This window comes from Pempheris klunzingeri, chromosome 5 (genome assembly GCF_042242105.1).
Source record: "Pempheris klunzingeri isolate RE-2024b chromosome 5, fPemKlu1.hap1, whole genome shotgun sequence".
Taxonomy (NCBI): domain Eukaryota; kingdom Metazoa; phylum Chordata; class Actinopteri; order Acropomatiformes; family Pempheridae; genus Pempheris; species Pempheris klunzingeri.
In genome coordinates, this window is record NC_092016.1 from 13,362,692 (window position 1) to 13,384,100 (window position 21,409).

The following is a 21,409-nucleotide window of genomic DNA, read 5'->3' on the forward strand; positions in this document are numbered from 1 at the left end:
AGAAAGGGTGCCATATTGTGTAGCGTAGTCTCCTAGTGATGTTTTTTTTTTTTCTGATTTGCTTTTTTTCTGAGCATGTTGGTGATTATCTTTTGTGACTATTAACTCCAAGCCCACAAGTCTGTGGATGACCTTGGATAACAGATCTGAAATTTCACAGTTTGATTATATGCTTAACATATAAAAAAACAATGATTTTATCAAAGCCTTAACTTCTCCCTGATACTAAATACAGAAAACAGTTAATTGATGGCTGTGATTTAGGACAGATTGATTTGCTCTATTTTCCAGTAGCTAGACGTTACAGATAATTACAATCATTAAAGTCTTTATGTGGGTGCAAGCAGCTGGCTGAGGGGCAGACATCTGCAGTCCATAACAAGGGAACCTACTCTCAGGGGACCAAAAAAAAAAAAAAAAAAAATCCAAGACCACGCTCAGTGTCTCATTTAGTTCCTGCTCACACTATAAATTCTGCCACTTCATTGTATGTTGGATGAATGGTTTTTTTTGTATAACATTGGTCTTTTGAATGAGATGGTCGTGATTTCCCAAAAGTGAACAGCCAGCAGTCATGTGAACAGAAAATCACAGGATACATGATTTTTTTAAAAATGTTTTTATTTATACAGGTTAAAATGAAATAAATTACATACAGATGAAACTGTACATTTGTGTGACGGGAGAGAAAACTGCAGCTAACTGCTTATTGAATACCGCTGCCTAAATAATAGTACGTTTTTATTGCTTTTCTGCCCTGAGCCCTCTGCAGTAGGGTCCTAATTACAGTGTTACATATTCTCTAACATGTAGTAACGGCACAAGTGCTTCTAAAAAATATGAATAATAGGTAAACTTGCTGTCAGTAGTTTATGTCAGAAATGAGTCAGGATTGTTCTGTAGAAGTGCATGTCCCTTCTACTCCCTCATCTCCCTCCCCTCCTGACAGTGTGTGATGGGAGGAGCTCCAGTGTGTTGAGTGGTTAGAGGCAGGCTGTAGTACGACACGGTGTCAGGGAGAGGGAGAGTGTGGACCTGCGGACTCAGCTGTCAACCGCTAGAGCTTTAAACTCTGTTCTTTCTGTGGATTTTCTTCTGACACTTCCTGGACGGGGAATCAATCTGTCTGTGTCACCTAAAGGAAAAACCTTTTTCAGATCTGAAAGAAGTTTTTGTTTCACAGCTGAGTGGGGACAGAGCGTAAGTACTGCTGTTACAGAGACTAACCCTGTGTTCATTAACTGTGCGGCGCCGTGCCTTCATGAATCATTGATGTGAGTACGCCGCAGTTCTGGTTACCTATTGAAAAGATGTCAGGGTAACCTGTCATTTTCCTGTTGGAGAATTATAAACTTTTTATGGCTAAGTCTGTGTGGGGTTTGTTGTTAGTTTCTCTCTTTAAAGGGATAAGTGGGTGTGAGCTGACACGCAACAGCCCCCCGCCCTCTCCAGTAGGTCTTTAACGCAAGGTGATAGCAGGGCAAGGGGGTCATTAAAGACCCAGTGCAAGCTTATGTGTGTGTTTTGTGCTTGTATTTGTGGGTGGTTGTGTATGTGTAGAAGCTACCCTTGCATTAAGAGATGTTGGTCTTTGACTCATTTTCTTTGGAAACACAGCTATTTACCTGGGTGTGTTTGTTTTTTAAGGCTCACTGGCTTGTGTGTGAGCGTCTCTTGTAATGCAGAAAAAAAACGGAGGATGGCTCTGACTCTTTCAGCTGAGGCACAACTCATCAGGAGAGAGCCTGTGACTGGGAGTGGGGCCTCTTTCCACAGATGGGAGTTAGTGAATACAGCAGCCAGTGCACACACATCCTCTCCCAGCCTGGAAAGTTTGTGTGAACCCAGAGGAGTGTGGAAAAGCTGATTAATATCAACACAAAGTCATAATTGTCTTCATGTGTCTGGTTGTGATAGCTGAGAGTGAACAGAGTTTTGTGCTGTGATACTGGTTAGGGGTTTATCTTGCGATGCTGACAGCCTCAAGACAGAAGCATCAGGTGTTATTGTGTGAAATTCAAATGTCTCACCCACACGCTGCTGGCAGCACAATTGAGACGAATGCCAAATTGTTAGGCGCGTGGGTGGAAGTTAATGGATAGAAACCAGAAATGGAAAAGTTTGTCAAAAGTCAATGAGGAGGTCAACCTAAGATTTTTATTTCCTCTTTATGCTTATTTTGAGTGTGCACTGCCAAGTGCCTTTTTACTTGAAAAGCTCTTAAGTTCCTTCTCCTGTGTCATAAGAGTTTGATAAAGCAAAATATTTCATTAAGTAACAAGAGAATATGTGTAATTTTCCACCGTTGGAATGGGCTTTGGTTTTATTTGCTTATTTTCCATATAAAGATCCCAGATACATTTTAACTCGCACAATATGCATTTGTGTCTGATACGGTTTTTACACAGTCTTAGGTTACATTTGGTCCTTCTCCCTTCTCCCTTCTCCCTTCGGAAGGAAAACAAGAATCTATGAATATGTGAATGCTGTTCATTTTAAAAGATTAACTACTAGACATGAGATGTCTCCAGCTTCACAGAGAAGTCCATTCTCTGTGTGTGTGCTGGAGGTTTCATGTTTCCACATCACTGCAAGCTGAATATTGGACCATGATTGTTGAACACATCTTAAAATCAGATTTAAGGTTGGCAAAGAGATGCTTTCCCACTTCAGCAGATGAGTTCGAAAACAGCCTTTTTGTGTTAAACACATACATAACTTACACATGCGCATACATAACCCTCCACATTAAAGTTCATAAGCACAATGCTATGTTTTTACTTTTCAAGGACTAGAGGGGGGTCCTCTCAGTTTCCCAAGAGGAAAATCAGCATCACTGTCACGTTAGAGTATATGACCACAGGAAAGCCAGTCCATCTTAGTCTGCGTTTCCATCCGCTACCGATATGCAAATATTAAGGATTTTTTGGTTGAGATCAGCTGGTGGAGCTAATTTTCCAGTCAGGGGCTATTAATCCATTGCAGAAGACGCATGCAACAAGATGACATTAAATGAGAGCCAGGCAACGTTTCCACCTCAGGCAAACTTTTTTGCAATATTTCAAGATTTTTACAAAATTTTGGCTTTTTATGTCACAGGCTGCTCAATGGCTGTATATTTACTGTATTATTTATATCATTGAGCAAAAATAAAAAGATTTTATTCAAAAAAAATTGTCTTTTCCACTCAAATTAAAAATGTGCATAAAAACGGGTGGATGGAAACCCACCTACAGACAGAGATCCCCAAACAATGAACAAAACGAACACCCAACAGAGCTGGAAAAAGTAGGAGCTTTCGTGAATTTTTGAGAATGGTTGGTTGACAATTCCACAAGAGGGTGGAATATAATCAACAGTGCCATCTCATTTGTGACAGAGGGAGCTTTTGTTTTACAGCCTCGTATATGGAGATTCATCTGTCTGCTGTAGGAGAAAAGCCTGTCTGTGCTGACCTTGGCCTGCTGTTTTCTTTTGGGTTGATCCGCAAAGAAAACAGCTGGCAGTTGCATTCTGGATAGCGGCGGCCTTCACAATGAGCTGCCTGTATGATGCTGTCAGAAAAGCTTTGGCTTGTTGGTAAAGCATGGTGCCCGTAATATCAATACCTCAAATCCAGACTTCTTCACAAAAATATAGTTCATTGTGACACGGTGATAGTTACTTGCATAGAGAGCCTGAATATAAGTGTTTCGGAGTTTAACTGGAACACTGGAATATCCTTTGCAGAGTGAACATTTATTTGATGCATTGCCGTTCTACATGAAGTCTGCTGAAGGGAAAATAAGCAAAAGGATAAAATTATGCTTCTGTGTTATGACGCTGCTCAAAGCAGTGAGCAACCTGTTGCAGATTACTAAATCTGTTCAGAGGAGAAAAGACAAAGAAGAAATAAATCATACTGCATCACACTGTTTTATCACAGCTTAATCCCCCATGCTGGCCCCATATGCACATGTTTCCGTTTTGTCAGCATATCCCAAGGGCCTTTTCTCAGCATTAGGCTACTCTGATCCTTCTCCTTCATCTGTTTATATAGTCAGGTTGACTCTCTCCCTGTCATTGTGTGCGTGTGTGTGAGTGACAGAGAGAGAGAGAGAGAGAGAGAGAGAGAGAGAAAAACAAATTTTGATTATCTTTTTTGTGCCGTTTTCCTCTCCATATGGTTTGGTGTCGCAAATGTTACTTTAGGTTTCACGCCAGTAATACAAGTTTAAACAAAGAATGTGTGCATTCACAGGCTAAAGTTGATGTGACAAATGCACAGCTCAGAATTGGATCGCAGTTTCGATTGTACTGGAAATTCAAGGTAATGTTTTTAAACTTCACTCAAAATATTACATACTACCTTCCAAGAGGAGAGCTACGCTTGATGCAGTATTACAGCAGTAAAACAGCTAGTCCTAAAACACAGTATAATATGCTAATGACTCTGCAGAACAGAGAAATGACATATAGGTTTTGTGTGTGTGAGACTTGCGCACCGTATTCAGTTCTATCAAATTAGTTCATTTGTAGACTGTCGAAAAGAGAATATTTCTGTTTTAACTACTATGATCCATTAATACACATCCTGTTTATTGGTTGGACTGAGTTGATCTGGTCCTGGAGCTTTTCATCGTACCACATGATCACAGCAGTTTTCATGTTTCATGTTCTGAGCACTGTAAGGGCGTCTCTTCCATGTTGGCCTGAAAGTTTATTTTTGACCTTCGAAACAGGAGTTGACCAAATAATCTCAACGCTAAGTCGATTTAGTAGCTTTTCTGGACCTTTCAATCATATCACGTGATCTTTAGAGTTTGCGATTTTCTTTCTTGTGACTTTATTTCTGTTTCTGTGCTGGCTAAAACGAATGAGAATATAGGGTTAATACCAAGGAAGAGGAGGAGTGGGCTGTGGAGTGGCCAGCCACTTGTAACCTAAAGGTTAAATACAGGCCTTCAGGGAGTCCTATTACTGTGTACTCACTGATGGGAACTCTGCAAACATGCATTCTGGGAGCACAGCGGGCTCCTCTGTTTATTCCCAGTCCAGCACTGTGCCACGATGTGGGAAATGACTGTGGACATGGAACGTGGCCAAATCTCTGTGTTTGCTGAAGTGTCTCAGAGACCCTCAGATCAGCCTTCTCACCCGTATGAGACATGCACCAAAACACGTCACACATGTATGAAGGGCTTAGCAGGCCTTGCCTTCTTCTCGCGGTGTCTTATTTTAACTGTACACAAACCTGTGAAACAGCCATGTGGTGCATGTTTACTTGTATGTCAGCATTTCTTCTGTGCTGGTAGAATCGCAAAATTGTCTCTTCAGGGTGTGTTTCCATCACCCTTCACCTCACACCTGTTCCCCTTGCGTGTTATGTGATTAATAATAAAGTTCTATTTTAACCCTCGTAGCTATGTGAACGTCTACGCTGCTGACACTGGACCTGAGGGGCGAATATAAGGTGTCGCATACATACAGCAAACGTGCATTAAGTTGTTGTTAGCGATCGGATACGTCCGTGTGCCTCTTGACATGAGTACTAGTGTAGGCCTGATTAATGGAATCAGCCTCTAAACGAGCCTTGTTTAGCAGCATGTCCCTCCCCCACCGCTGTGATTTGATATCTTTGAGCATTCCAGGTTGTGCCCTTTACTCTGCTAATGGTGCTACTGACCCCCTCATACATTCCTGCCGCAGCTCTCTAATCACATGCCTCAGTGTAAACAAGCTGTACTTTATTTTAACATTAATGCACAATACTAAGTTTTACTTAGAAGTAGGTTACAGACATATGCTTGATGAACAAACACTTTTAACTCTTCTGACTGATGGACAAAGTTGTTCTTCTGTAGCCTTGGACAAAAATAGCACTGGCTGGGTCACATATTTTTCAGTCAGATATCCTTGCTGAAACTTATGAATGAGAAATGTGCAAAAGAAGATGACAGGGAGGAGGAGGAGGGATGCTGGTATTTAGTCATTTCATGCTCTGCTAAGATCCATAAACAGTGCAGAGGAAGGTGAGTGTGCACCTTTTATCCCCCAAGAACACTCCTCACTTTAATGGTCTGGAAGTGTGTTACACAGCCTGCTCTGCTCTGTGTTTTCCTCCTGTTGTCCCCCCTTGTTGTATCCATGAGTGGGAATGTTACACACCACCTCACTACAACGTCAGATATACTCTGACTTTGTCAAGTAGCCGAAAAGCATCTGAAGCTCCATCTACCCAACAGCTTTCTATTGTTGGAATAAGGGAAGTGTGTTTTTGTTCCTTTCTCAATCAAACCAACTTCATGCAGAGACTGGCCAGTTGTGGTGAGGTGATAAAGTAAGCAGAAGTTGAACCCCTTTCACCTAGGCTCTTATTTATTATTCACCTAGCTGTCAATTTTAACGTGTACAAACCAGTGTAACATCATGAATGGCGATGAGGAACGACTGCTGTAAAGTGCGTGGCTTCTAGAGCAGCTATAAACACTTTTGTCTTCAGATATGGTCGAACAACACATCAGACTTTGTTTTGGGCACGCTCAAGCCATGACAATCCAGATATTTGCAGGGTAGCAGCAAAAAAGATGCTGTTTTCTTTCAAAATATTGTACAGACGCATTCTTGACACAGTAACATAATCTCTTTCCCTCAATGCTTTATGCCTCCAGTCCAAGAGATGGGAATAGAGATAGAGGAAGGGGGTTAATCGTAACAGAGACCACAGGACAGCAGCACACTAAAAGCTTCCTGTGGCAGGACAGAGTGTGAGCCAGACCTGGCAGACAGGCTGGCAGGGCAGATGTTTTAGGTGAGAGGCACAGTAGATAGCACCGTCTGAATAATTCATCAGATTGGATTGAAGATGTGATATATTAAGACACAGCACACAAGCCATCTTATGGCCTCTTTCAGCACTTTTTGTGCAGCATGAGTGGCTGCAGGGCTCAGATCCCCCTGCATCTCTGCTTTCTTTCTGGCAGTTATCCACCAGAGTCTGGGCAGACGAGGAGACAGTTATAGATGTGCTGGCTCTGGGTCTAGTGAGGCCTCCAGACATCTGGAGGGGATGAAGCTGTTCAGCATGCAGGTGCAGTTTAAGCTCACAGGAACTAACACTGTTGATGCTTTATTTCCCCAATATGACTTCTGCTGTGGTCAGTGGGTCTTAGTGATTTTGGGAACTGAGAAGGGATACATGCTTTTCAATTACAAAGAATGGATCTCCTCATCAGTAGTCTGCCTCCACTTTGACAGGAAATGTGTTTCCTATATGACATAACTTTTTTGGAGGGTCATTTTATGGCATTTCTGTAGAAATACCCAGAAAATTCCTTTCCCTGTTAAAATGGTCCTGTTCAGAAAAAAATACTTTGAGCAATCTTAACATCTTGTGTTAACTAAACAAAACTGCAATAAACTTACTTTGTGAAATAGCAATGGAGTAAAATTAGCTGTAGCTATGTAGAAATATGTTCCCAGTGTGAGATCTGGCCTCTGTATTTTTCCACTATTCCTTATGTTTAGTTCCTGATATAAGCAAAACAAGCCTATCTACACTGTCCCTGCTCATGTGCATCTTATAGTTTATAAATAATGTGATGAATCACTTGCTTTTGCCCCGTGGTAACGTCAGAGCACAGCGTGAGCCAGAGAACAACCTTTTGGGTTTGCAGGAATTGAGTGATTTTGGGATCCTTATGCAAGTAGATGTTTGCTAACATGACTTGAATGTTTTCTTTAACCAGTTTTTTTATACAGATGTCAGTAAACCTAAATGGGAGTTTTTCCTTTCTGGTTTACAAGGAATGTGTGTGATCCCTTTGGATGTTTTTCCTAATGTTAATCTGAAAGTAAAAAATATGGTCAATTGTTAAATGTAAACTTTTATAAATGTAGTACTTTCTGTCTGTGTGGTTGCAGCATGATTGACCTGTTCTTACCTCTAAGTTGTGAAAGTAGGTGAAGACGTCTGAGGACATATTATGTGCTCTGATATCACAGTGAAGAGGCTCAGCTTTCTAGTAACAGATCATTTCACCTCCATCTCTCCATGACATCAGCTCCCACCTACACACATCCAGCTGTGGGGGCCTGGATGCTGTGCGGACGTGTCAGGACTGCGATTGCAATTCAAAGGCGCACTAGTGTGGGCCTTTCACTGCAAACAAAGAGGTACACGAACTTCAAGGGTCCTTTTGAAGTCCTGAACACCATTCTACCATAACTAACATCTTAGAGCAATTTGGCAGAAAAAATGTCACGAGCTGAAGTGCGTCTTCTCTTGATTATTAGTGTTAGTTATTATTTTTTTCCAAACATTTTACTTCCCTAGAATGAACTCTTTCATACCATCTGCACAGTGATTAACAAATCATGTGATATAGGATATCTGCCTGTATACCTGCAGCCAAGCACACTGAACTCTGTCATCTGATAGGTTGCTAATCCCCTTATTATGCTTGTCTGGTTAAATAGAACAGTCAGTCAGCCATTAAATCATGTAGCCTAGGGATCAATGTGGGCCCCATAATTTTTCTGTGTACTAGGCCGTGTACAGTGTGATTGAAAGGGAAAAGTGGAAAAGGGCACAGGCAAAAATGTGAAATATAAACACGTACAATTAGATCTAAACTGAGCAATGCTGGCTTGACAAATTTGCCCTTGAGTGACTGCATTAGCATGGTCTATAGGGTGATGTCTTGAGTGACAGGAGTTCATCTCCTCTGTATGGTTTGCCACATACGCTGCCCTCGGAGGTCAAATCTGGTTGTCTTGGATGTTGGATGTCAATGACTGGAATTTACCCGAAATATCGTCTTGCGAAAGAATTCACAAGATGGCTTGGATGACTGAGATACCAAGGCCTAAGTGACTCCTGAGGACTTGGAGTGAGGAATGTGCAGCTCACTATTGATCTTTACTAAGTGAGGTCACTGCATGTGGGGGGCAGCTGCCCTACTCTTAGACCCCACATAAAGGGGCCAGACTACCCCCACAAAGATATTTTAATGTGGTCTATCTGCCAAGCGAAGAGGTCAAATCAAGAGGATTCGAATTGTGCTTCATATCAACTTTTAAGACTTGTTGAGGATTGTTGCCAGATATTAGAAACAGATGAACCAGAACAACCACAGGCATGAGAAAGCTAACTCTCTGAACTATATATATATGTTTGCCTGAGGATCAGATTCTTCATGGTTTGTATCTATCTCATGAACTAGATTTAGAGAGCATCAGACAGTCAGTCTTTATATTGTTGTCAGACTTTCTAGTTCCCTGAATGTGTTCAAAGAGCACTACATACCATCTGCATCCCTCAAAAGATGTATTTTATCTTACTGTTATGTGAGCATAAAGAAAAAGAAGTCTACATGTAACGGCATGTTAGATGTGAAGATGAAATTTCTGCAGTATGCAAATAATCAAACCAAGTTATAGGCATATCCAAACATTTGTTAATACTTTTAAGAAACACAAATAAGGAGCACATGGTTCACTTGTTGTCTGGCAAGGCTTGCTAGGTATTTGCTTAAGCTTGGGGCATTGTCAATCAAAATTACTTTACTCATAACTGGATTAGACTTTCAGCAGTTCTCACATGTGTCATTTTAAATAGGCTGCACTGTACTGTACGGTAGAAGATGGAGGACTGAGCATGAACCTGATTACACCTGCTTGGACACACCGCTCTCTAGGCTATTCCTGATATTCGCTTGTGAGTTTCAAAAGGGTAATAAACTTGACAGCTGCTTTGGAAATGTTGTAATCTCTTTTTGAATATGTTATCCAAAGTAACTGCGGTTTAAACCAACAGCAATTCACACGGTTTGTGGTGTCAAGAAAACAGCATCATCATCTAAACCACTCACTATAGTTCTCAGCTGCCCAGCTTAATGGGACTTTTCAAGATTTTAGGCTGAATTTATTACTTTGTTAATATATCACTCGTTGGACGTGATTTTATGTTTCATTCACCAGCTCAGAATGGCATTATTCCTCTTTATATTATATGTTATGTGGAGACTTTAACCTCTAGAAGCTCAATGGAGCCGTTTTTCTGAGTGGGTCCCTGTTTTGTTTTTGGGGGCACATGTGGGATGATCCTGCTAATAGTGTCACACTATTTCACCGATCTCTACATGAAGGAAATGCATCTAAATACACAGCAATGCACCAACAAAAGCAGGGAAGCGTGCAAGTAAACATGGGTGTAAACAATGCAAATACAAATCATTGAAAAAAAGTTTCAAATGCATTCATCTCATTTGTTAGATCTCAAGGATATATACAATATACTTTTAGTATTTGCTTATAAGAAAACTTCTCAGTGCACATTTAAGCACTGAAGGAGCTGTGAGACTTGTGAAACCTCTGCAGCAAGTCGCCAACTGGTTCGATCTTGAGGGTTACGGCGTGCTTCATAGACTTGGAAAAACTCTTCAGTCGTCTTTAAGGCGGGTCTGTGGTTCGTATCGTTGATGGGCATGTGGAGAAGTGGACACTCTGAGCCTTTTATCGGTCTCACACAGTGATGGATGTGTGCAGCTCTTTGCCCAATGGCCTATAGCCTGAGCTGCTGTCTAAGCCTCTAAGCTACTGGAATGCGTGCAGCGTCTTGCTGCGGACATCAAGGGAGAGCAGCCACATCGCTTTGTTTACAGCCTTTCATGGATGCCACACCAGCCTAATCAATTACAAAGAGGATAAATATTTCAATGCATTGCTGGTGATTGAATAGTCCATGAATTTACATGGACGGCAAATATTAATGCCGCACATTATTTCTTTTATCAGTTGAATTGCCACAAGATAAAGTTACATTGGATTTGTGATTAAAGACCCCACATATTTATAGCAAAAGCACATTTTGAAGTATTTCTAACAAAGTGTTTTTTAAATCTGTGCATATGTCCACTTTACACTGATTTTATATTCTTATTTTTCCTAGTTTAAAGCCTCTGTTCATATGCTGAATGCTGTTAGTAGATGTTGGTTTGCTACACTAAAATGTCAGGTATTATTCGTTTAAGCACGTTCTAATTATATATTAATGTAGTGTTGGAGTAATTACACATCATTCTCTTAATATTTGTATTTAAATTCCTACCTCAGCATATTGTTGTGTATCATGGACGTATCTATTGTAACAAATCAGGTAACTGAAGGTAAACAAGAACAAGCAAGATAAGCACCTCAGGCCACGCTATCAGCCTTCGCTCTATCAGGGTCAATATTTCACTCCAGTAAATGCAGAAAGAATTATGTAGCAAACAAGTGGAGACATTTAGAATGGGAGTGAGTGTTTCAACAGGCCTGACCTATTTACAGCCGCCAGGACTGAAACAGCTCCTCACCTGTGTCTGGCAGACGCCAGGATCCCTCATAAAAATGCAGGCCCTGAATATCTTAAACAGTACACTGAACCACATTATTCTGTATTTTTATTTCTCTCATAAAATAGTCCTTGATTCGTGTTGCTTTTGCTGGACTGGCCTGCATACGGTCACACTTTGCTTGGCTGATCCAAACTGTTACACAACTTACTATTAAGTGACTACTGTACTTGTGATACTAAAACCTTTGCTGACAGTAGTAGTCTATGACGCACAGTATGTTTACAACGTGCAACAGTTGACCTGAACCTAGTTAAAGTGTTGTTAGTGCCAGGACTGAGGTTATGCTGGGTTCAGTGTGCATTACCAGAGTTTATGAAATATTATTTGTTAAAAAACAACTTGCTGACACCTGATAATTGAGTGACATCATTAGAGGGTCCACACAAAATGTGACCTTGTGTACATGATAAATGTTATTTCTCCTCACAGAAGAGTGTGAAGTTGGCAACCTTACCATTACCCATTCTGGAAGCGTTTGCTCCATGAGCGTAATGGAAAAGAGAAATGGAAAATTGGCTACATACTGTAATTTCATTGCAAGAGATTCATATGTATATCTCATCATTGCCCATTGAAAATGTAGTATTAGTTTTCAGCAGAAGACTTTGACATGTGACAGCCCACAAAAATACCACCCTGATCTTAATACTGAAGCATAAACACATGCAAGATGATTATTTTTCTTATACGTGTACTTGGAAGGGGATTAGCAAAATAAAATGCCCAAACTATGCCACCACTAGAAGACGGAGTAACAACTTTAGAGCACTTGTGTTCATGTTTTTATAAGCAATAGTTATTACAGTACAAATATTTATTGAAATATAAACAACAGTATAAACAATTGTGGCAACAGTGTCCTGTTGTTGCAGGATATATTTCGAAGCCCAGTAAAGAGAAAAGTATTTATATTGGGGATACAGATCAGTTTTAGATACAGTTATTAAATGTTATTTCAACTTCTTGACCACTTAATTTGTAGAATATCTGGATATAGATGAAGAAGAGGAGACAGATTGAAGAGGGATATTTGATAATACCAGTAATTTACTAATGGTTTGAGGACGTGTTGTGACTGCAGTATTAGTGTCTAGGAGGTGTATCAAGTGATAAACCTTGGTTACTCTTAAAGATGTAGGTGTTCTTTTCTTCAGCAAAGGGTGTGACAGCAGTAAAACAGACTGTAGAAAAGAAATAGGCCGTTTCAGCAAGATCAGCAGGGCAGGCTGCTTCCTAAAAGTGGATCAGCTTACACTGGATTGTTGAAAAACTGAAAAGAGTGCAGAGAGGGAGAGAGAGAAAAGTACAATTTTCTGCCAATTTCCCCTCAATCCCTTAGATTTACAATGTTTAAGAGTTTATTAATGACAACACATGAATAGTTTTAATCCAGGTTTATGCCCTGTCTGATGTGTTTTGACAGTGGATTTGGCCTGAGTGCCAGGAATAAAAGGGCGCAAAGCCAAGAGAGGCAAATGACTCTCACGCAGGAGTAAAGATCTCATTGAATCTAGTGTTCGTCTGGTGAGATTAGTTACTCTCAGGTGATTTCTATCTCCATACGCGTTTGATAAGGTTACTAGAAATACTATCACCTTCAGAAAGGAAAAAGGTGCCTTTTCCCTATCATTTGTTCGTTTTTTTGTCCTTTCCTCTGAGTATTAATGCACTCTTCTGTCTGTCACAGAGCCCCTGCTGCTCTTTTTTCACCCACTTTGGCCTTGATAGTGATAGCAGGCCCGGTGACAGACCCTGCTCTGCTACTTTACATTTCATCAGCAAGCTGCTTCTGCTGGCTCCACATCTGTTATGGAAATTTGCACAGAGGGGGAAATGGAATGAAATGGAATATCATTTCGAATATTTTCACTTCTGAAACCGGGTTGATTTAGGCACTTGTATGGGTTTCAAAGACAGAGGTGATGAAATATGCTCATCCACTTTCACAGTCATATATTACCGTAATCTATCAATACATTCTTAGTGCCTGATAGCTTAAAATTTGGCATGTTTTAAAAAGTCAGTACTTGTGATAAAATTCCTAACTTCTGACCGCATGTCACAAACCCCACAGGAGAAGCAAGCTTGATGAATTTAACTCCCTTGAACCTTAAGTTCAAAATGTTGCCTATCTCTGTTCAATAGTTTAATAAGATTTTAATTAGGCAATTAAAAGTCTTCGGAATAGCATATGGTCATAATTACTGCTGTATGGTTCACTCAGGGATGAATGAGCCATTAATTACTCTTAGCTGGGTCTGGGGATTGGACTTAAACTGGGGCGAGCAGGAAAGAGAGGGTATTTCTTCAGACTCCACAGTCGCATAATCAGAACTACCGACTTCTGAATTTCTATTAAGGAGGGAACCAGATTGGGTTGCACCAGCTAATCGCGAATCCATTACCAAGTTTCTGCTTAAAGTCCTTCCTAAGTTGTTAGTAGCTACAAGCTAGTGTTAAACTACTAATTTACTGGTCCACAGTTAAGATGGAGTAAAGACTTTAGTGATGTGTATATCGGTAGCTACGAAAGATTTGTTGCACATCCAATTGCGACTAGTTGTTTTATTATTCATTTGCAAAAAATGAGAAAATCTGAATAATTAATATTCATGGAGTTTAGAATGTGAAAGAAATGTCTGATTTTTCTCATTTTATTGGTTTCACCTTTTGACAACTTAAGTTTATAATGTTTTGTTTTGGTGAAATGCAGTTTAAAATCCTCTGTTTTATAACATTACTAAAGTGAATTTGTCATACTGTATGTGTTTACAATAGACGACCTCTTTTAACAGATCATATATCAGCATGGTAACGTTAGTTTTGTCAGTAACCCAGTTTAGCCATGTAACAGTTACACCTTAAAGTAACTGGTTGTAAATATTTATCTCTGGGGAAGAACTGTGTGTTTTTGATTTAGTGATGAGTAAATCTCCACTGAGTAAAGACTTAATATTTTAAATCCCAAGAGCTGATGCAACGGCCTCTTTGAGATTCACTCTTAACAGGAATGACTAAATTAGTTATTGTAATTGGAGTACGTAAGAGCATGTTGAAATTTCTGTGATGGTGATTTGTCACAAAGTCCATTTTACACGATACTTGAACTCTGTGACATAAGTGCTGTAATGTCTGACTCATAAATGCGTGTCATTAGATATTTATGCAACCTTTATTCATACTCAAGAGATCTAATGACATCAAGTCAATTACAAAAGTACAAAGAAAAGGAAAACAACAGCAAAGAGATACAGACCATACCACAGTTAACTATTTAATAATAAAGATAATTTGACTGACAGGTTGAGATAAGTAAAATGTAAAATAAAAAATACAGTTATGTAAAACAGTCGCAACAGTATATGGATGAGGAGTTGTGAAATAACCTGAAAGGCAGTAAAACCACTGCAGAGCTGTGTCAACACTGTACTCCCACACCACACGCCCGGTGAATCAGCCACTCTGTCCATATGTGCAGGCGTGTACTTCCATTAAAGCCTCTCCTGACAGATGATGTCCTCCACATCTCACATCTGCTCCTTCACACATCTGAAAGTCCTTCGGCAGCGTGGAGGTGTCAAGGGGCCAAGATGGGAAGCTCTGAACAGGTTGAAGGCCACATCTGGGAGCATATGACCTGGGTTGTCCGAGGACTTTGACGTAGGTGGCCAGTGTATGTGTGTGTGTGTGTGTGCGTACAGGTGGCTTCCTGAGATGACAGGCATGCCAAGAGGTCGTATTTATCAGTCAACACTTTTCCAGTCAACAGGCCGCGTGTGGAATCCAGGGAGCCTTGACCCCCTCCTACTCCACTCGGATGGCAAATGCTAATGTTGGTGCCACCTGTTTCTGCAGTATACACAGAGCTGCTATTTATAATAGTGGTCTTATAAGTAGTGTTGTCATTTGACAGCCTTTGCCATTCAGTGATATATCGTGATGCTTTTACTGCATAAGAGGTACTGTATTACAGGAAATGACTGGTAGAGAGTGCTGGGAATTTCCCTGTTTGGTTAAATATGAAACTTACTTCCTCTTTTTTGGCATACACTCTAATGTGAAGAGTTTTCACAGTGTTGAAAATATAAAGGCAGTTTATTCTAGTATATAAAATGCTCATAACTTTAGAGCAGATTGAACTTTTTGTGTAAGCTTTCAGTTTCAGGTTGACAGAGAAGTTTTCTTTTTATTACAGCCACATGTGTTAATGAATCAGTTTCATTTTGTTGTGTGGCTGTCTCTCCTTACTCCCAGCAGAGCTTCTTACTTCTTCATTTAATGGTCCCTTTCCCTCCACAGATAATTACTTTGACTTCATGGACCGTCAAAACTGTTGCTATTCTTATATGGATGATGGGCTAGTGAGCAAGTGCCTATGTACCATCAGTCAAATGGTGACAAGTCTGTGCACCACTTATTTCCCATCCAGAAGTATATAAGATATTTCAATTTCCTCTACGGATGTCCCCCCATTTCTCAGAATCCGAATTTGTTTCCCGCACTTACAGTTACTGGTGAGTGAAGCTCTTGAGTTGATAAAAATACTGATGCATTCTTCTTGGTCGCCTGCGATTATTACCCTGCACTGGCAGCAATAAATAGCTTTGTGAGAAGTGGTGAGTACCTGTCGGACTTTTTTGGCCCGGATTCTTCCTGTTAGGCCACATGAAGGCTAATCCTCTGACTGATCAAGACTGTTGGGTTTAGTCACAGCCAGACAAGAAACTACTCACCTTAGACTGCATGATTTGGTAACAAATCCACAAAATATACTGTATCCATCTTGATTTAAGGGTGACATCATTTAAAGTTATTTATCCCACTATTGAACATCTACTGTAGCTAAGGCAACAATGAACTGTACCTGAGAGAAAATATATTTTAAGAGCATTTAACTGTATTTCAGTCTTAAAGTATCAGGCTTTTAATTAATGAATATGTATTTTCATTATCACGTTACATGGATCAATAATAAAGAATTTCAGGCTGCATCTCTATGCCTTTTATTGGACTCATGGAATGCACACATCAATTTTATTCTATATTGTTCGCAAGGTTAATGTAAATGTATGTCGATAAATTGCATAAATTGTCACTAGTCTTGTTGAAGAAACTCACTTGATACCGCACTTGATGGTGTCCTCCCACTAATAAACCCCAAACTATGCCCTTGATGAGACCCTCAGTGTTTTATAATCTGTGGTAAAAGTTTGACATGTGCAATGCTTGTGTCAAACTGAGCTGATAAGGCTGGTTCGATGCTGGAGGGGATGTAGAAAGAAGCTCTAGACAGATTTAAGAGGAGATCATAGACAGAGAGATGGGAGAGTATCATCCACAGCCAGAGCACACTATCACGTCTGTGTAGGGAGTGAAAGGGATGATTCAGTTTATGCATCATGCAGGAGAGAGCAGTGAAGTGCAGAGTTGCATATAGATTTCTGTGCCGTCAGAGGGGCCCTTGTTCTCTGTCAAGCTCTCTCTGCGCACCTCAGTCGTATTCAGCTTGATGCATGCGGGTCTGTTTTTCTGACTGTCACACGAATCCAGAATTAATGTTAGCTTCACTGTTTCTTGGTCAAGTGGTGTCTCACTTTGAATAGCTCCACACAAAGGACACTAATGATGCTCATGGCTGCCCTCCTTGTCCATTACACGTTACAGTCCACTGACATCCCGTTGGCTGCCGGCGCAGGGCATTGTCCAAAAAAATTCAGGCAGTGACCTAGCCCGGAGTTTAAAAAGCAGAAGCCTCTCACCGTCTCGTCTGCTTTTGTCATCATGATCATTAAGTCCCGCTGCTGTAGGCTGAAATTTCTCTATATCCAGACATCGATTATATTTCCTTTGATAGCTTTTACAAATCTGGACAGTGCACCAGTGGTGAAGGAAGTGACAGACTTTGATCTATTAGCTCTCCTGCTGACATACTTTTTCAATTTTAAAAGACTTGAAACAGACAAATGAAACAGCCTCATTTCAGACAACTTAACAAAAATGCCTCACTAAGTGTTATTCCTCCTTTTGGAGACTAAATTGACAGAATAGTGTATATCCATGTGTGTTTCTCCTATTCAAATCCCAAGTGTGTCTCCTGCTGTAGAAATAACCCTCTTTGTGTCTTGTTCTCTGGCCGTTATCATGGCCTTCCTGCTCCTCTAAATGTCATCTTCCCAGCTCAGATTTGGAGATGTCTGTGTTTGCAGAAAGTGTCAGACTGCTTATTGACTAAGAGTCAGGAGCCCCTTGACAGAAAACAGGAATAGCTTCACTTGCTACCTTTTGCTATTGATTGCCATACCTCACATGAAACTGAATCTCCCGCTGGTTGCATTTAATGAAGAGCTCCCTGTGGCAACTGTAATGGAGCGTTTGCAGTTGTAACTGGGATGTCTGTATTGAATTTCTCTTCACGTCTCACTACGTTCAGTTAATCAGCATCACTGAATTGCTCCATAAATCCATGACTGGTATAATAGTTATCTTGTGGCTTTGCTCTGGTGTTTTCTTAAGAATTGTTGTAGCTGTGGATAAAGGAGTTAGCCAGTGTCAACTCTTAAATAGTAAAAAAACTTCAAGTTAAATTGCATGTTGTGATGTATATTGATTTGAGGAGAACTGAACAGCAGGCCTATGTAAATATTTAACCAATTTCCTTTGGCTTTGGACACTTTTATCTCCATAAATTCCTCATCGCAACTGAGAGCATGCAGAACTAAAGCCCTCTGTGACCTGAGGGACTGAAAACATTTTACATTTTTACAGTATCAGTGGTTGTAGTGTATACACAGCATTTCTCACCACTTACTGATTTAACTAAAGTTCAACCAAGGAAAACTGTGAGCAGAAACTCCTGTAATTCCTGTAATGTGAGGCATTATCTGGGTGCCTCAGCTTTTCATTGTCTTCAAGCTTAAACAAAGATTTCCAAGAAATGTCTGCTTTCTTTTTCTTTTCAGTGCACAATAGAGCAGGTACGTGCAGTTCAGATATGGAGATTACGGCTTTGGGAGCGTGAGGTTGTTTGTCAGCAGCTGACACTATCAAATTAACCCGACCTGAGCGTCGTGCTCCAAGGTGCAGCCGAGCTCATTTATGTAGTATTCTGTTAATGATCACTACGGTGATATCACTTGCTCGCCTGTCCGAACAGAAACTGAAAGCAGTACCATACAACCACAGATCTGTAGTGTAGAGTGAAATGGTCAACTCGAGAGAAAGTCGACTTTGGTTTTGTTCTGTGGCACTTTACACTTAACATTTTAGATGTAATATTGGGTGTTTGTTGACTTTTGTTTTGTTAAGACGAAGCACACTGTCAGTGACATGGAACGACATTGTTTTAACTAACAATAATTTTCATTGTTGACTCGCCATTATTTTTTTCAAAAATGTTGAAAAAAAGTTTTCCAAGGTGACATTCTCAAAATGTTTGTTTTGTCTGTTTGTTTTGACAGGTTCAAAGATAATTTATCTACTTTATTGCATATGACAAAGAAAAGCAGCAAATCCACAAACATTTTGCATCCTTAGACAATTAATCATGATTCTGATTCATTTTCTCATCGCCAATTAATCAATTCTTACACTTAGTCTTGAGATCAAAGAAGAACCCCACACACTTGCTTGTCCAAGCCATTAATTTGAATGTTCCCTTTGTCTTTGTAGACCTCAGCTGAGACCCCGGGGTGCTGTGTATGCATGGAGGCTGACTGGTGGAGCCTTTCTGCCTTGTTCTGAAGTCACCATACCAGCAGCATCTTCTGCAGGCCCAAAGGAGCGCATAGGCCTTTCTTTCACAGAGCCTGGAGCTGCAGGAAGAGCGAAAGAGAGAGAGAGAAAATAAACACTGCTTAAAAAGAGACGCTCTTCATGAATTCCCCAAAAACCTGAAAGGCAAATACTGCAAGTTGGCTGGCGGTCCTGGGGAGGCATGCGGACAATGAGCATGGCTTGGCTCTGTCTCCCAGCCTACACTCTCCTCCTTGTTGGTTGCTTTCATACGGCAGTCACGGAAAACGATGTCACTCCACGCCTCACCTTCTCATACAGTAAGTTTTATCAACTTCTTGACTATAGAATTACCAGGACATTGTAGTAACGTACTACTACTGTATGGGTTGTTTCTTTCAGATAAGGTTACAGGGAGCTTTTAGTCTCGAGCTTTTATGGCATCAAATGCATACACTACTGAATCACTAGAGCGCAAGGTAGCAGACTCATCGGGCTGTTGTCAGTGAAGAAAGGATGTGGTGAGCTTTGGGGATGCCTGGGGCTCCAGTTGGGGCTTTGTGAGATCTTTTTGCATGAACAGCAGCACTTGGCAAACTGTTAATAAACAGTCAAACAGAGCTGGATTGTTGCTTTCTCTTTCTTTTTTTTCCCTTTTTTTTTGTAAAGTTGCTATAAACTCACAGCTGGTTGGAGGTAAAAAATACAACTTCACAAAACAGCTGTTTTCTATTGACTGTATTCTCTCTATTTACAATTTAGTAGTTCTGATTACAAGAAAGTATATTTTATACTCTCATTCTGTCTAGAGGACTGGTTATGTAATTCCCAGTAGTGTCCCTGTTCATTAACTCTTCCTTGAAAAAAAAAATCAATACACTTCATGTGTCCTTTGTAAGACCTAAAAGGATTTAGGTGGGTGAAATGGTGTTTGTCTACACCATAACACCACATAATGCTTTAAAATCCATGTAAATCCACACTGTGAATGGCAGCTCCATCAGGGTGGCTCTGTCGAGTACCTACAGGTCAGACATAATTACAAAATGAACAGGCCTATTGTGCTGCAACTTACTGAGGGCAGTCTGACATAGTCTCACAAGCATTGAGTTATTGCTCTTATATAAGCTGTATTTTTTGTTCACTTGCAGAATGCCATCGTCCAGCCAGCTTAGAGACACAACATATACTGTTGTCATATGTCACCCTTAAAATATGTCGGGATGTTGTTAAATTAGCCTTTTTGTGCTTTGTTTCCTGGCAGAATGATTTGCAATGCTCCATTTGTAGATGGTGCCATGGCCACCAGTGCCAAGTAGTGAGTTTATCATCACTTCTGGAATTATTCAAATGCACTTCAGATGACAAGTTTGATTTAAACAGTTATTGTGCCCTAGTATCTCCTTGGAAAATTAAACAAAATAATGGATTCTGAGATCAATGCAGGCTTTTAATGATTGATTTGTGGTTAGTGACTCATGTTCAGGCTTCATTAGAGTCTTAATGTCAGGGAAGATTGCGGTGATAGATCTCTCTTAGTAATCTATTACAGACACGAATAAATGTCTATAATCATGAGCCAAGCAAGCTTCCAAATAGGTCATCTTGCCTGTCTGAGCCTGCACAGCCCCTCATGTAGGACCTCTATACCAACAGGTAATCTCTCTCACCTGCCAGCCTCAACAAAGCCCACAGCTCGGCCCTGGCGGAGCGTTTCACAACAACACACACCATCAATCACTCACTGAAAAGACACTTCACGTTCACACTTCTCCCTGTTTTGATGGAAAGATTTGCTTTTAGGGCGTGCAGCCAATGTTAAACACCACCATAAAACATGCAAAATCCACATGGCGATGAAGCCTAGAAGGACAGACTGCATATATGTGCAATGGATTCAGTATGGCTGAGATTAAGCAAGGAAGGTTGTCTTTTCTATTTTAGCAATATTATTTCAACTGACCAGACTTATCCCGAGTCATCAGCTTGTTTTGTAATAGCATTTATGTTGCTGTAACTTTAATCACATTGATAATCTTTGACCTTCCTTGAGGGGTCGTGCAGGAAATAACACAGCGTTAACAACAGAGGTCCATGAAACTCAACAAGGAGCTATTTTATCAGATCATTTTGACCTATTTTGACAAGGGCTCGCAGTGACTTTAACCTACTTTATTTCTTTATTTACTAGCTGGATCACGTAGTGAGTCTGACAAAGGATGTCTGAAAAGGTTGACAGACCTTAGCATGATGTTGGTGTTCAAAAGGCCAGTTTTTAGGTTTTAGATTGTGATGTAAGG

The 21,409-nt window shown here is 40.4% G+C and overlaps 1 protein-coding gene across 1 annotated transcript in view; it reads left to right on the forward strand.

Annotated features, from left to right (window-relative positions):
• The first annotated feature begins 1,021 nt into the window (after positions 1 to 1,021).
• sema4ba (sema domain, immunoglobulin domain (Ig), transmembrane domain (TM) and short cytoplasmic domain, (semaphorin) 4Ba) overlaps positions 1,022 to 21,409 on the forward strand; it is a 42,270-nt gene continuing 21,882 nt past the window's right edge. Inside the window, exons 1-2 of the mRNA XM_070830791.1 lie at positions 1,022 to 1,200; positions 19,047 to 19,429. Coding sequence (XP_070686892.1) covers positions 19,312 to 19,429 — 118 coding nt within the window. The 5' untranslated portion in view covers positions 1,022 to 1,200; positions 19,047 to 19,311. The remainder of the gene's footprint in view (positions 1,201 to 19,046; positions 19,430 to 21,409) is intronic.